This window comes from Neltuma alba, unplaced genomic scaffold, assembly GCF_004799145.2.
Source record: "Neltuma alba isolate B1F8T4 unplaced genomic scaffold, ASM479914v2 tig00005900_pilon, whole genome shotgun sequence".
Taxonomy (NCBI): domain Eukaryota; kingdom Viridiplantae; phylum Streptophyta; class Magnoliopsida; order Fabales; family Fabaceae; genus Neltuma; species Neltuma alba.
In genome coordinates this window covers 20,043-35,057 of record NW_021634273.1, presented here as the reverse complement: position 1 = coordinate 35,057, position 15,015 = coordinate 20,043, and the positions used below count along the sequence as shown (strand labels likewise).

At 36.8% G+C, this 15,015-nt stretch overlaps 1 protein-coding gene across 3 annotated transcripts; it reads left to right on the top strand.

Annotated features, from left to right (window-relative positions):
* The first annotated feature begins 3,613 nt into the window (after positions 1-3,613).
* On the top strand, positions 3,614-7,181 carry LOC114749006 (uncharacterized). Of its 3 annotated transcripts, none has more exons than XM_028937472.1 (6): positions 3,614-3,669; positions 4,368-5,249; positions 5,757-5,945; positions 6,024-6,115; positions 6,938-6,997; positions 7,088-7,181. In XM_028937472.1, the coding sequence occupies exons 2-6, from the start codon at positions 4,524-4,526 to the stop codon at positions 7,164-7,166; spliced, it is 1,146 nt and encodes a 381-aa protein (XP_028793305.1). In that variant the 5' UTR covers positions 3,614-3,669; positions 4,368-4,523; the 3' UTR covers positions 7,167-7,181. The 3 variants fall into 3 exon arrangements, with proteins under 3 accessions (XP_028793305.1, XP_028793306.1, XP_028793304.1); XM_028937473.1 differs by having other exon boundaries at positions 3,617-3,780; positions 6,930-6,997; positions 7,088-7,159; XM_028937471.1 differs by having other exon boundaries at positions 3,618-3,780.
* Positions 7,182-15,015: the final 7,834 nt, after the last annotated feature.

The following is a 15,015-nucleotide window of genomic DNA, read 5'->3' as shown; positions in this document are numbered from 1 at the left end:
CAACCAACGATCATCAACACCTCTCATCATCATCAATTCACATCCTTTTCTTTCTTACTCCACGTACAACTCCTCACCGTCACTTCAATCAATTCATGGCTATGGCATCTAATAACCTTGGAAGAGGAGACAATTTGATGGAAGCTTAAGCTTACAGGGAGGCAACTTGAGAGGAGTATGGAGGAGACTTAAGTCTTGGGCTAGCACTTGAAGACCATAAGGAAGTGATGTTCCATTTATCTTTTTAATTCAGGGACTTAAGATTATTTAGTTTTAAATAATTTTAAGTTGTATTTTTGTTGAGACAATTTAGTTCTAGATTGTCCTCTTTATGCTTGGATTGGATTGATATTTGGATCTTATTTGTGTTGAGACACTTGTTGGAATTTATGTTTAGAACCTTTGCATTGTTAATTGAATTTATAATTGAGTTTTCATTATGAGTTTAATTATCAATGTGGTTTAAATTGCAAAATTTGGGTTCTTTTGCCTCTTGATTGTTTGATTAAGTTGGTTAATTGTCTAGTTGTTTAATTGGATAATTTCAAACATAATTTCCAGAATTAATTGAGTTATTTTTCATTAGTTTTAATAAACTTAATTAACCAACCTTATACTGTTATGAGTTCTCTAATAGTTTAAGGGTTTTTGAAATTGAGGGTTCCCTTTGTTTCAAATAGGTGATTAAGTTTATTAATTCCACTTTCTTATCACTTCCCTTTGGTCTGATTAACTGATTAAGGTTATGAAGGTTAAATCCATGCAAATTCTAAGTTGCCCCCTCTACCGTACCTGAAGAGAAATATCTGAATTTTTACTTGCTGATTCCCTTTGCTTTCTGATTAATTTTCTTTATTCATTATTTTTATTTTCCTTCAAAAAACCCCCCAAAAATTGCATTGCATTTATTTAGTTTAATTTAATTTTCATATAGATTTTAGGATATTTGCATTTTCCATTTAGAATTAGAATTTTGCATTTTAGTTTAGGTCCAATTTATTGCATTTTTTTTATCACCTGAATTTTTACCTAAAGAAACCCATAACTTGCTCCTTGGAAGTAATGACCTAAGTCGACCCTAAACTACAAATCAATTAGGACCTAATTTAATTGAGTGCTTTAACGACAGAGGCATCATCAGTCTCCTTCATCTACGTCTCCCTCAAAACAGACAAAAAAGGATCTTCAGAACAGACGAAAATAACTTTTTTTTTTTAGTAGTGAGTTCAAAATGCATATATCCTACAAAATGAAATGACACACACACATATACATGAAAAATAGATTGCTTGCTGGCTCTAATTTTTAAATTATTCAAGAAAAACAAGATGATGTGGACACGATTATGGAATTTTTATCAACTTTATTCGATGCTCTACAAGTCCTCGGAGTTGCAATTTGAAAACGGTTTTTGAAAAAATGGTGCTTATTAATAACGGTGATCTATGTGACGCACAGAATTTTCAATTTTTGCAAATTATTGACATTGTAATTTAGAAAACGCCCAATTTATAAGAAAACAGTTCACGTGATATTAAATGTATAAGTTAGATAATTGATTTGCAGTGACTATAATTAACAATTAATTAAATTAGTTATTCATCAAAGATGTGTGTTGATTTTTCTTAAAAACCTTTTTAATTATTTTCATAAAAATTACTTTCTCGATGAAAAATTCCTCTAATACATGCAATTTTTATTTTTTAGGAAAAGTTATGAAAAAATTTTATATTTTGAACGCCAAAATGGATTGAGTATTTGTTGGAAAAAAATTGAGTATATAACCAAACGAAATCATTCATGTCTAACTGTTATACTATCTCATATCCTTAATATAAAAGCTAGTTGACTAATTTAAATAGACTTAAAAAACTAGTTAAATTAGTTATTTGTAATAAATAGGTGTTGTCTTTTTAAAAATATCTTTGCTAATCAAGTGTATTAACTAGAACTATCATTATTATAAGGACTAATTTGAAAAAAAATGGATAAATATGAGGGACAAAGTGGACTGGAGTCATATATTTAGAACCAAAATAAAAATCAAACGAGTTCTTATATTAAGGATCAGGTTTAGTATTAAGAATTGGAGTATATATAATTGAAACTTATGCGAACATCTTTAAGATTAATACAACGCAATGATAAAAATAAATGGTTTGGATTCGAATAATTATGTTGATGGATGAATGAAAATTGAACATCTATGCAAAGGTCGGAGAAAAAGTTTTCGTATGATGAAAGTGAAGTTCGAAATTCTGGGAACAAGAAATCAAAATTACTTACCTCTTATCAAAATTGTAGGGTATATATTCTGTTTACTTCTATTCAAGAAGCAGAAACCTTTTCACTTTAAAGTCTTTTCCTGTAACTCAAGTTAAAGTTAATCTCTTCATCGCAATTAATAACAAAAATAGAAAATAAAAAAAATTAACAAGTCTCTCTAGCTTCTCTTGATTTTTAATGAGGTTTATGTAGTTTTTTTATAGCATGTCTACACTCTACATGTAGTTTACCTGAGTTTTAACAAAGTTCCTACAATTTTTTTATTATATTCTTGTAGTTTCAACTGATTTCCACATATTTTAATCAGATGAAGGATGCAGAAAAGAACACCCAAATACCTCATTAGAAGTCAGGTAAAACTACATGGACTTGTATATTAATTTTCTGAAAAAAAAGAAAGAAGTAAGTGAATTAAAAAAAATTATCCAAATACGTTTTTTAGCATCGTATCTTACCTTTTCTGGCAAATTTTGTCTCCTTTTTGGGGCTGCTACTTCTTCATGGTGTTTCTAATTCAAGCCCACATTTTTTTTTGAGTATGATACAAAATTTAAAAGAAAAAATTGTAATAAGGTCTTATCCAAGATAATTAAATATAAAAATCTCTTAAAATCATCAAATTATTATGAAGTTTTAAGAGACCTCATTTTAAGAGAATTTATTTGTTTAATTACTAAATTGTCCTTATTTCTCTTCAAGCACATACATTGATAACTGAAAGCGCAATTATTAACAATTTAAGGTGTAACGATTAACAATTATCGTGTCAAGTATTAACAACATATTTTCTCAGTATATCACAAAAAAAATATATGGGGTGTTAATATCTATCGTGATAGTTGTTAATTCTTACATCTTAAATTATTAACGACTATTTTTCAGTTATCAATATATATTAAAAAAAAAGTAATTTGATAATTAAATAAATAAATTCTTTGTAATGAGGTGCTTTAAGACTTCAGAATAATTTAATATTTAGAAGATCTTTTTATATTTAATTTTTTAAGTGAGACATTATTGCAATTTTTCTCGTTTAAAATTATTTATAATATATATTTTTTTGCCGGTAAACATTGACAATATTGATGAGCAGTTAGAGAGATTACATTTTCAAATGGGTTGGTAGAGTGTCAGGGGGGAGGGAGAGGAGAGAAAAAGAGAAATAAAGAATCCAAATCTTGGCATGATAAATACGCAAGAGTGTTTCTTTTGCCGCGAATAACTGAATAAAGCAATCCACATCGCCCCCAGCCTTTTTTCCCTGTCTGCTCCGACACTGTGTACCCCCCACTGCATATTATTCTCTCTCTTCTTTTTCCGGAGAGCCCCTCTCAGCATTTGGAAGTATCTCATTCTTTAATCTTTACTCTTCACATTCTTCGGGTTAATTCCTTTTTCTTTTCTCATACACCTTTCTGGACTGTCTCCTTGGTAATTATTATCATCAACATGATATTCCTTCCGCTGACAAGATCGGAGCCATAGTTTCGACTTGTAAGACTGAGAATGCTTGTGTTTATGTCCTCTTCTTGCATCTTATTCTCGCTGCCAATTATGCTGATATGTTTCTATGTTTATGGAATTTACTTGATTTTCCTTAGTTCATGGTGTCTGGATGGTATCTGTGTTCGTTATTTACTCGACTACTTATTGATTGAATTATCGAGGCGCATGAAGTTATATTTTCCCTATTCTGTTTTTATTCTTCTCATTAATTTGGACACGGGACGGTTGTCAAGTATTGTAAGAACATGTTAAAGTGGTGATCCGAATGCTCGCGCGCGAGAGAGTAGGTCTTTAAAAAATATGCTTATTATGTATACCCTTGTTTGTCTCTCGTCTCCGCAGATACGTAATCACAAAGAAGTTCATGTGGTTAAAAGTTAAGACACGTTCTTAGAACTTTTATGTGAAACCTCTTACTGCAATTAATTGAATTAGTTTTATGTGCTTGTCATAGGTGTGGGAAGCATTGGTCATTTTAGTTTAGTTTTCTTTCACCCTTTCTCCTGATTCTCATTTGTTTAATATATGAGCTATCTGAAGTAGAATATTAACACATGTTTCTGTTTGACTTGCAGCATTATTTGTTGATAATCCTGGAAAGCTTTCTGTTGGCGGTCAAATATTAATCACTGTGATTATCACTATTGAAACCATTCATTGATTAAAGAGTGACAGGTCCTGTGAAGATTGTACTCCAAAATCTGCCTTGATAAGTGTGGTTGGTTTTCTATATGTCCAAAGGTGAAGATAAAATGAGTGACACAGTGAACGACCCAAATTCCCAGGGGAAACGTACGAATCCAGAAAACTGTAGAACCAATCACAGTAGAGATCCCAATCCTGGAGATGACCTTTGGACTGATGGTCTTATTTGTGCATTTGAATTTGTTCGAGGTCGGCGAAGATCAATTAAGTCAAAGCACTCATCAAGGACCTCAGATAGATTACAAATGGAAGGTGAATATTCAAAAATGCTTGATCCTTTAAATGATCTGATAGATTCCTCTTCCCCGAGGTTATATGGAAACAAGTTATCAGATTTGTCATCTGCAAATGACTTGAGGGGCAGTAGGTTACATGCCATAGATGATGAAAAGGACCGCAAGGTCCTTCAGTTTAGTCAATCCGATGTCACAGAAAAATATGATGGTAGTCATTGGGTGCCAATTGGATGGGCAAGGATTTCCGAACTCGTCCAGAAAGTTCAGGTTGATACAGTCTGGTCCTCTCAACACTTTGAGTTTGTTGATGAGGAAGATGATCGCACTGTGGCTGATCTGGCAGCTCCCTATTGGGAGCGTCCTGCTGGGCCTATATGGTGGTGCCATGTTTCTGCAGGTCACCCAAACATTGAAGCTTGGCTCAGCAATGCTCAATGGTTACATCCTGCCATTAGTTTGGCTTTGAGAGATGAAAGTCGGCTGATAAGTGATCGGATGAAACATCTCTTGTATGAGGTATATTACCTTTTAATTACTTATCCTATACGTGATTACTAGTCTTACATGTAAATCATCTTGCAATCTATTCTATCACTTAATCTAGTTTACACTGATCATTTAGATGCACATTAGTAATAGCCTAAGTAATTATGAGCTGATACAGAACATCTGCAACACAGTTCACAGTTAGTAATTGTGTCTGGGGACTTTGTGAGGGATTGAAAATTTTCTATAGTTTTATTTTTAATCAAAGTTTATGTTACAATGACAATTAATGCCTAAATAAACCTCAACAAATGATCTATAGTGGTGATTATGGGTATTCATCAATTATGATATTATAGATGGTACTCCTCTGATTCTAAATATAAGACCCATTTTGTAGTGTGTCTTACATTTAACACCGGAGGAGTAGAAGGGATCCTTTTGGATTTCATATTAGTAATAATATTTGTAACACGGCATTACAATAAATTTTATACCTTTTTCCCTTGATATTAATTATAATTATAATTTAAGTAGGTCCCTGTCAGAGTTGCTGGGGGGCTGTTATTTGAGCTCTTGGGACAATCGGTTGGTGACCCTCTTGTTGATGAAGATGACATCCCCATTGTACTTAGGTCTTGGCAAGCTCAAAACTTCCTAGTAACCGTAATGCATGTAAAAGGATCAGTTCCGAGTGTAAATGTTCTGGGAATCACAGAAGTTCAGGTTGTTCTTGCTTGGCATATTCTTTTAATGGGTAGTAATATTTTTGATTTCATAGCTTCAATGCTTTGCTTTGATTAGGAGCTTCTTTCTGCAGGAGGGTACAACGTGCCCAGAACAGTCCATGAAGTTATAGCACAGCTTGCATGCCGCCTTTCTCGATGGGATGATAGGTGTGGACATTTCTTTTATATATATAAACATGTACTTCTTTTAGTTTCTTTAAGCGTCATTATTTTCCTTCAGCGGTTGTATACTTGTTACATAGAGTGATTAAGTGAAATTTCTCTTTGAAAACAAGTTGACCCTTCACCAACCATACCGTCCTTATTAGTGCTATTCTTATTTCTTCACATTGATGTGTGCGTGTGCGTGTGCGTGTGTGGGTGTAGAGAGAGAGAGAGAGAGAGTGGGTTTTGTTTTCTTGATAACCAGTGTAAAACTACGTTTTCCCCCATACACATAAACTCAATGAATGAATGAAATTTCAACATAGATGTAAGGAGAAGAAAAATAATTTTCTTTGTCTAAAGAGAAGGGCAATATAGGGGGAGAGTTACGTAAGATGGTCTCAACATGTACAGAATAAATCTAAATGTCAAGGGGGAAATTTGGTCTGTATGTGAAGACAGTTACAAGCTTATGACAGAGAACAAAATGCTTGAACTAGTTTCTGGAACTTAAATCCTTCACCTTTCCTCATATGTGTTTGATGTCTTAAAGATAAGTGCTACCAAAAAGTATGGTTGATAGGTTTGTAGCAAGCCATGTTTTTCTCTGCACTTGAAGTTTATTCAACTTCTTTCATCTGATGCATGGATTGTGTTGGTGGACTGTATCTTAGGCTGCCCTTTAGAAAAGCAGTATTCAGATTTGTGAAATTGGTCTCATGCTTCCATTGCTTGAGTTGTAGTTCAGGTGTATGATTGCTATTAATTTCATTATAGACTTTCAAGTTTTGTTACCTTGGTTTGACTTTTTCTTTAGTCATCCAGGCTATTCCGTAAATCTATATTTGGTGCAGCAGATGAGATTGAATTGAAGTTCGTGAACAGGTTCCCAAATATACTTTAAGTCATGAATTAAGTCATTATGTCACTTTGAATGAGCTTTATACTAAAATTGACACTTTTTTATTTTCCTAGGAGAAACCATGAAGACCTGAATCTCTTTAGTGTAATTCTTAATCAAGAAATCAGAAGGTTATCAAGACAGGTATGTTGACTTTTGCTGGTTTAGAGATACCTTTCTGGAGGATTTGCTACTTGCTGCTTGATCATTTTAACACTTACTAATGTTTCTGATTAGTTGACTAGGTAAGAAGAATGCATTGTGAATAATAATTGATCTATTTGTCTTTAAAAACATGTGAGGAAATAGGATCAAAGAGCATATTTGTCTGTAAATGCAAATTGGCATTAGTTGTTTGAAATATGTTGTTGAAATGGTAATGGTGATAGGAGTGTTATTTGAATGGAGGTGAAAATTGTTGGAATTGCCATCGTCGCACATCCATTTCATCAATTAGTAAAAGTTTGATTTCGTAGAGAATGACTGATATGACTACAAATAAGGCACTGGAGGCTACGTCAGCAATAGTTGGTTATATAATAGCTTGGACAGTGTAGTTCTTTATTCTTAATTTTTTGGGCAATGCTTTGGACAGCTCAGTTTGAGTGTATTACGTGTCAAATGTAATGAAGCACAAGATGTCCATGACACATAGAAGTATCAAATGGTGCAAAGTTACTTGATTCTTACAAAAAACTTTGAAAGTCTAGTGCAAGTCAAATTTATTTAGTCAGGATTCAGCTTGTACTTTTTATATATCTTTAAAACTGAACATGAGGCTATTATGACTTTTCTTAAGGATGAAATGGGAGCCATTGTAGTGTTTTAGTATGAATTAACTTCAGCTTTTATCCACGGTATATTGTTAACAAGAGATTAAGCAGAAGCAAAGGGAAGAGGAAGTGGGCTATGGGGCTCCATTGACTCTGTCCCAGATCTTTTTCCATTTCCAATGACCCTTTTCCTTTTTTCTCTGATTATTGTCTTTTGGTCCTAGTTTAAGTAATGAATTCAATCCTCTCAAACATGAAAAACTGAAGTTTGGTAGGGAATATGGTTCTAACTAGTGAAAACCCAGCTATATTATATTCTTCTGGTCCTAAATATAAGATCCATTTTGTAGTGTTACAAAATGGGTCTTATATTTAGAACCGGAGGGAGTAGTAATTTTTGAACCTAATAGCTGATATATGTGCTTTGTAGAGAGTTACATTTCTATGACCATCTATAGAAAAATAAGGTAGGAGCAGTCAAATGGTTGGATTTAGATGTCAGTTCAATGGTTGATTTTTTCAGGAAATAAAGATGGAGCAATTTTATTTTAGAAAATTTGAAATAATGTAATCCCAAGGATATCAATTTTAGGTACAGTTGAATTTAGTTTTGGAGAAGTTTCAACTAGTACAAAATTTAAGTATGACAAATCGAAGTGAGAGATGCAAGTTTGCGCGATCATAGTGGTTGGTGAAATTTCAATTTCTATTGGCTGTTGTGTTGGGTTCAAGGGTGAAAGTGAGAAAAAGATCAACATTGGACGGAATTGAATTAGAACAGGATTTTATAAGTAGAAAGGATATATAGACCTAATGCCATGAGGTTTAAAACATGATTTAATGTCGAGTCCTTGAGTATATGCTCCGAAAGTTTCATGAAGAAAGTTCAATGAAGATTTTGTAAGTCTTAGGATTCTCAGGTCTTAAAAATGGTATCAAAGCAGATCAACCATGGAAAAGGGAAAGAGGGAAGCATGGACCCTCTTTTGAGGGAGAGGCTTGATTCAAGTGTGAGTTAAATTTGAAAGTCTTAAGCCCGTATCCAAACATGTTGAGATGGACCAGCTGATTTTAATATGTATGCGGGTGTGCGTCCTTTCTTTGAAGCACACCTGACAAGTGACAATTGATCATCTATCAGGCATCTAATGCTACCCGACTCTCTTTCTCTCTTTTGGAATAATGGAAAACGTTTCATGAAATGCAAATATGGAAGGTGTTTAAATTCCCAACTTTCTTTTTCTTGTTACAGAGCTTGTGCATTAGGCAAATCTCACAAGAGATTTGGTGATGATGATCTTACAGATGACATGATTAGATTAATGGCCAGAGGTTTCCTATATGGTCAAGATCATGGTCTGCTCATTGGAAGAGCAAAGATTTTAGATTTGACAGAAGCAGCACCTTAGGTTACTGCATTGTCCTAGGACCAAATCTTGTGATGTGATCCTGGTCCCCGAAGAAGCAACCAACTGTGACTAGATCATGAAAGGAACCAGGACTCAGAAGCATAACTGTAGAAGGTAACAACTCTCGAATGCTGAAATAATTCTTCTGTATATTCATTGTAGTATCCGGTCAAATATATACACAGAGGAGATGTACAGGGCCGATCAATGTGGCCTGATTTCATGCGATTACAATCAACGTAAAAAAGGAAATAATATCCCTAATATCTTCTACCCATATCTACAATTAAATCGCTATATCTTCTCCTAATAATCCGCAGCATATTCTACACTCCCCCTCAAGTTGGAGCATAGATATCAATCATGTCCAACTTGCCTATGAGAAATTCGAATTTGTCTTTGGGAAGTCCCTTTGTGAGGACATCAGCAGTCTGCTCCCTTGAAGGTATATACCTGAGATCAATCAATCCATTATCAATATTCTCTCTTATAAAGTGTCTATCAATTTCCACATGTTTCATCCGGTCATGCTGGACGGGATTATGGGAGATGTTGATCGCTGCCATGTTGTCGGAGTAAAGTTTTATAGGCAGGTTTGCACCTATTTTAAGTTCTCCAAGTACTCGCTTTGCCCATATACCCTCACAAATTCCAAGGGCAATGGCCCTAAACTCTGCTTCAGCACTGCTTCTGGCCACCACATTTTGCTTCTTACTGCGCCATGTGACTAAGTTACCCCAGACAAATGTGAAATATCCCGAAGTTGATTTTCGATCATCCTGATCACCTGCCCAATCTGCGTCTGCGAACATTTCAATGTTCCGCTGGCCATTTTTCTTGAAGAGGAGACCACGTCCTGGTGAACCTTTTAGGTAACTTAGAATTCTATACACCTCATTCAGATGTTTCTGTTTTGGGTTATGTGAGTGTTGGCTTACCACACTTACAGCAAAGGCAATGTCTGGTCGTGTGTGAGATAGATATATTAGTTTTCCCACCATTCGCTGGTATCTTCCTAGGTCAACTGTCTTTCCTAGGTCTTCGTCATCCCCAATCTTGTCTGTACGTATGGGGGTGTTACTTGGCCTACACCCCAACATCCCAGTTTCTTTTAGGAGATCTAGGACATATTTTCTTTGTGAGATGTAGATTCCCTTCTTTGATCTAGCCACTTCCATTCCTAGGAAATATTTCATCTCTCCTAGGTCCTTAACCTGAAATTCCTTACTTAGAGCCCCCTTGATACGATCAATCTCTGATAGGTCATTTCCTGTAAGCATGATATCATCCACATATACTGCAAGTACTGTGATTTTCCCATTTAGATGCCTGAAGAACATAGTGTGATCACTCTGTCCCTGTTTGAATCCTTGTGTCTTGAGGACACCAGTGAACCTTTCAAACCATGCTCGAGGAGACTGTTTCAGTCCATACAGCGACCTCCTTAGTTTGCACACTTGGCTTGCCTTTCTGCCAGGGAATCCTGGGGGTAACTTCATATATACTTCTTCCCTCAATTCACCATTGAGAAATGCGTTCTTTACATCCATCTGGTAGAGTGGCCAATCTAGGTTTGCTGCCAGTGAGAATAGAATTCTGATAGTATTTAGTTTTGCCACGGGAGCAAATGTTTCTGTATAGTCCATGCCGTATACTTGAGAGAATCCTTTGGCTACGAGTCTCGCTTTATATTTGTCAAGGCTGCCATCTGCTTTGTATTTTAGGGTGAACACCCATTTGCATCCTACTGCCTTTTTTCCTTTTGGTAAGTCAACTATATCCCAAGTACGGTTGTTCTCCAAGGCTTTCATTTCTTCCATAACTGCTTGTCTCCATTCCGGAGGGCTAGGGCTTCCTCTATGTCATTTGGGATTCTAACATTATCAAGGTGAGAGACAAAAGCACAATATTTTGATGTGAGGGCCTGATAAGAAACGAACCTCTCAATAGGATGTCTAGTACATGTTCTGGGTTGTTTCTGGACTGCAATAGGCAGGTCAAGTTCATTTTGTTCCTGTCTTTCTGTAACCTCTTCTCTTTCATGTTGCATTTGGTCGGGACCTGCTTCTGGTTCAGAGTCATGGGTTATTTCAGTAGCTTGAGGAACAGTACCTGTCTTGTGTCTCCGTGCATAGGTTTGTATTTGTTTAGATGTGTCTCCCCCTAAATCCGTAACCTCCTTATTACTTGTGGGTATTGGTTCACTCTCAGGATCTTGAAAGATAGGGAATGGGTCAAATAGGAGCTCAGTGTCAAGTTTTTCAGGTTTATGGCCTAAGGTTTCTTTATCAGTCTGAGATTCACTCCAATGCTCCCCCTGAATTGAAGACTGGGAGTAAAACGGAATGGTTTCATGAAAGGTGACATCACATGTAACATAAAGACGTTTGGAGTTAGGATCGTAACATTTGTACCCCTTTTGAGTGCTGGAATAGCCCAGGAAGATGCAACGGATGGCTTTAGGATCAAGTTTGTGTTGATGATGGATGTGAACATAGGAGGTACACCCAAACACACGGAGAGGCAATGTATTTTCCAAGTAAGGGAGGTTGTAGTGGGTGTGAAGGACCTGCAAGGGTGTTTTGTATGACAAGGGTTTACTAGGCATCCGGTTGATGAGGAAGGTGGCAGTGAGAATGGCATCATCCTAGTGGTATTTGGGTACATTGCTACTAAACATGATGGCTCTGGCAGTTTCTAGGATGTGGCGGTTTTTCCTTTCGGCAATGCCATTTTGTTGAGGTGTGTGTGGACAGGTACTTTTATGGAGGATGCCATGTTCTCTAAGGAAGGATGACAAGTTGGTGTTGAAGTATTCAGTGCCATTGTCAGTGTGAACAATTTAAATTTTTGTTTGAAATTGTGTGTGGATCATGTGATAGAAGTCAACGAAAGTATGATAAACATCAGTCTTATCTTTCAAGAGGAAGACCCAACTCACACGGGTGTGATCGTCAATAAAACTTATGAACCATTTTGACTATGTGCGATTTGGAACACGAGCAGGTCCCCATAGGTCACTGTGGATAACGGTGAAGGGTTTGGATGCACGATACGGAACACTTGTAAAGGAGGTACGATGATGTTTAGCACGTTTACAAGCATCACAGTAAAATTCGAAGCAATCTTTATTAGAGCAAATAGAAGGGAACATTTGAGTCATATAATGAAAATTGGGATGTCCTAACCGTTTGTGCCATAATTCAAAGTCACTAGTCCTAAGGAGAGACACTTTATTACAAGAGCTAACACGGTGATCAACACAATCATCCAGGTAGTAAAGACCATCAAACTCCTTAGCAACGCCAATCGTCGTCCCCGTCAACAGATCCTGAAAAACGCAATAAGTGGCAAAAAAATCAGCATGGCATCTTTCTTCTTTCGAAAGTTGACTCACAGATAACAAATTGCATTTCAAGTTTGGAACGTGTAAGACAGCATGCAAAGTGAGTGTGGCAGATATCTTAATACTCCCAATACCAGCAACTACAGAATCAGAGGCATCAGCAATTTTAACTGGTGGTAAGGATGTGGTAGGCGTATAAGAAGCGAAGAGAGTGATATTATCAGTCATATGATCAGACGCTCCAGAATCAACAATCCAACAGTGTCCAGAACTCATACCTTTGATTGTGGCTAAAGCCTTAAAAAAGTTACCTCGTTTAACTACTGTGGCAACCAGTGGCTTTCTAGGTTGTTGGCTGTTCTCTGGTGCAGCAAGATGTTCGAGGATTTTACTCAATGCATCATCAGGGCGACCTGGGTTTGGTGAGGCAGAATCCTCACTTCGAGATGCTTCAGCTATATAACCACGGCCTTTTCCCTTCCGGGGCTTCCAATCAGCTGGCTTTCCATGGAGATCCCAGCATGTTTCTTTGGTGTGGCCCTGTTTGTTACAGTGCTCACAGGTGGGTCTCTGTTTAGTGTTGCTATGGCGTTGATCAGCGGAGCGAACGGCAAGTGCAGAGGGTTCTATGGTGGGAGGCCGACGAGTGGTGTCAATTTTCATCATAACCTTTTTACGGGAGTCTTCGCTTCTTAGTATGGCAAAGGCCCCACGAACTGAAGGGAGAGGATCCTGGCTTAAAATACGGCCTCGAATATCATCAAAGGCAGGGTTGAGACCAGCTAACAGTTCAAAGAGGCGCTCCTTTTCAAGCTTCTTTTTATTGTTGGCAGCATGGGAGGCACAACACGGATTGTCGTCACTAATGAGGTCTAACTCCTGCCAAAGGGTAGTTTTGGCAAGATAATAATCCCCTAAGGAGAGAGACCCTTGTTTTAGGTCCCACAATTTTGCTTTGAGGTCAAACACCTGAGACGCATTCTCTCCATCTCCGTAGGCTTCACGGACGGCTTCCCACATCTCGCGCGCAGGGGAAAGGAACATGAAGCACCGCTTGAGGGCTGGAGCCATGGCATTCACCAACCACGAACAGACCATAGCGTCCTCGGTTCTCCATATCTTCACGGCTTTCGCATCGGACGACGGTGGAGGCGGTGAGTCACCCGCAATGTGCCCGAGTTTCCCACGACCCTCAAGGGCAAGTCGGATCGACTGTGCCCATTCCCAATAGTTGTCTCCGGAAAGCTTCTCCGGGACGATCTGAACGGCTGAGCTTTCGAACCCAGCGGGTACAAGGCGTGACGCGCCACTAACAGAGGAGCCTCCTATCACCGGCGACGAGTTCGGCTCGGGCTGGAGGAGTGTCTCCTTCTCGCTTCCAGAAGACTCAGTCATCATCGTTGTTTTCCCTCACGATTGCTCTGATACCATGTAGAAGGTAACAACTCTCGAATGTTGAAATAATTCTTCTGTATATTCATTGTAGTATCCGGTCAAATATATACACAGAGGAGATGTACAGGGCCGATCAATGTGGCCTGATTTCATGCGATTACAATCAACGTAAAAAAGGAAATAATATCCCTAATATCTTCTACCCATATCTACAATTAAATCGCTATATCTTCTCCTAATAATCCGCAGCATATTCTACAATAACAAATGATGTTACTGAAGCTAAAGATCAGAACAATCATATCCTCCGCTGCTTTTATGTGACAATCTTAGTATTGTGTCGTTAACATCAAATCCAATTCTTCATTCTAGGACAAAGCATATTAACTTGGATAAGTGGCTCATGTTCATGCACAGGACTAATTAATGGGCTTAACAAAGTCATTTCCAGTTCTAAGTTTGCAGGATTCGTTAACACGTTCTCTCTCACACACCCACACAAACATTATACAAATGGATGAATGATAATGCCGCAGATATGTAAAGATAAAATTTTTTTATCTTTGCTAGAAGAGAAGGGCAACATCGATCAAATATAAGCTGGGGGAAGATTTATGTTTGATGCTTTCAGCTATAGAGAGTATAAATTCGGGGTATTGAAATATAAATATATATATATGGATTAACGTGATTTTATTTTTTGGATTTTAATTACAGTCCAATCAAAGTTTATGAACATGGAATCTTCGGATATTTTAAATTGTGAAGTTAAATGGATAACAAAATTTCATAAGAGAAATCATTATTGCCAAGAAAAAGGAAAAGTTGGGAAGGGCTCAGTTAGTTGCCATATGACCTCAAAATTAGTTGAAGATTGAAAAAAAGTACTAACAAGATGAAAGATTTTAAGAACTCTCTACTCAAAAAAAAAAAAAAAAGATTTTAAGAACTCTATTAAGATTAAGCAAAAAGTCAACAAGAAGTAAAAATAGGACTTAAAAAAACAAACCAACTAATGGGGGTTGGGCGCCTATGCCTATAAAACCTGATTAAATATTTAAAATTTAATCAGTATAAAT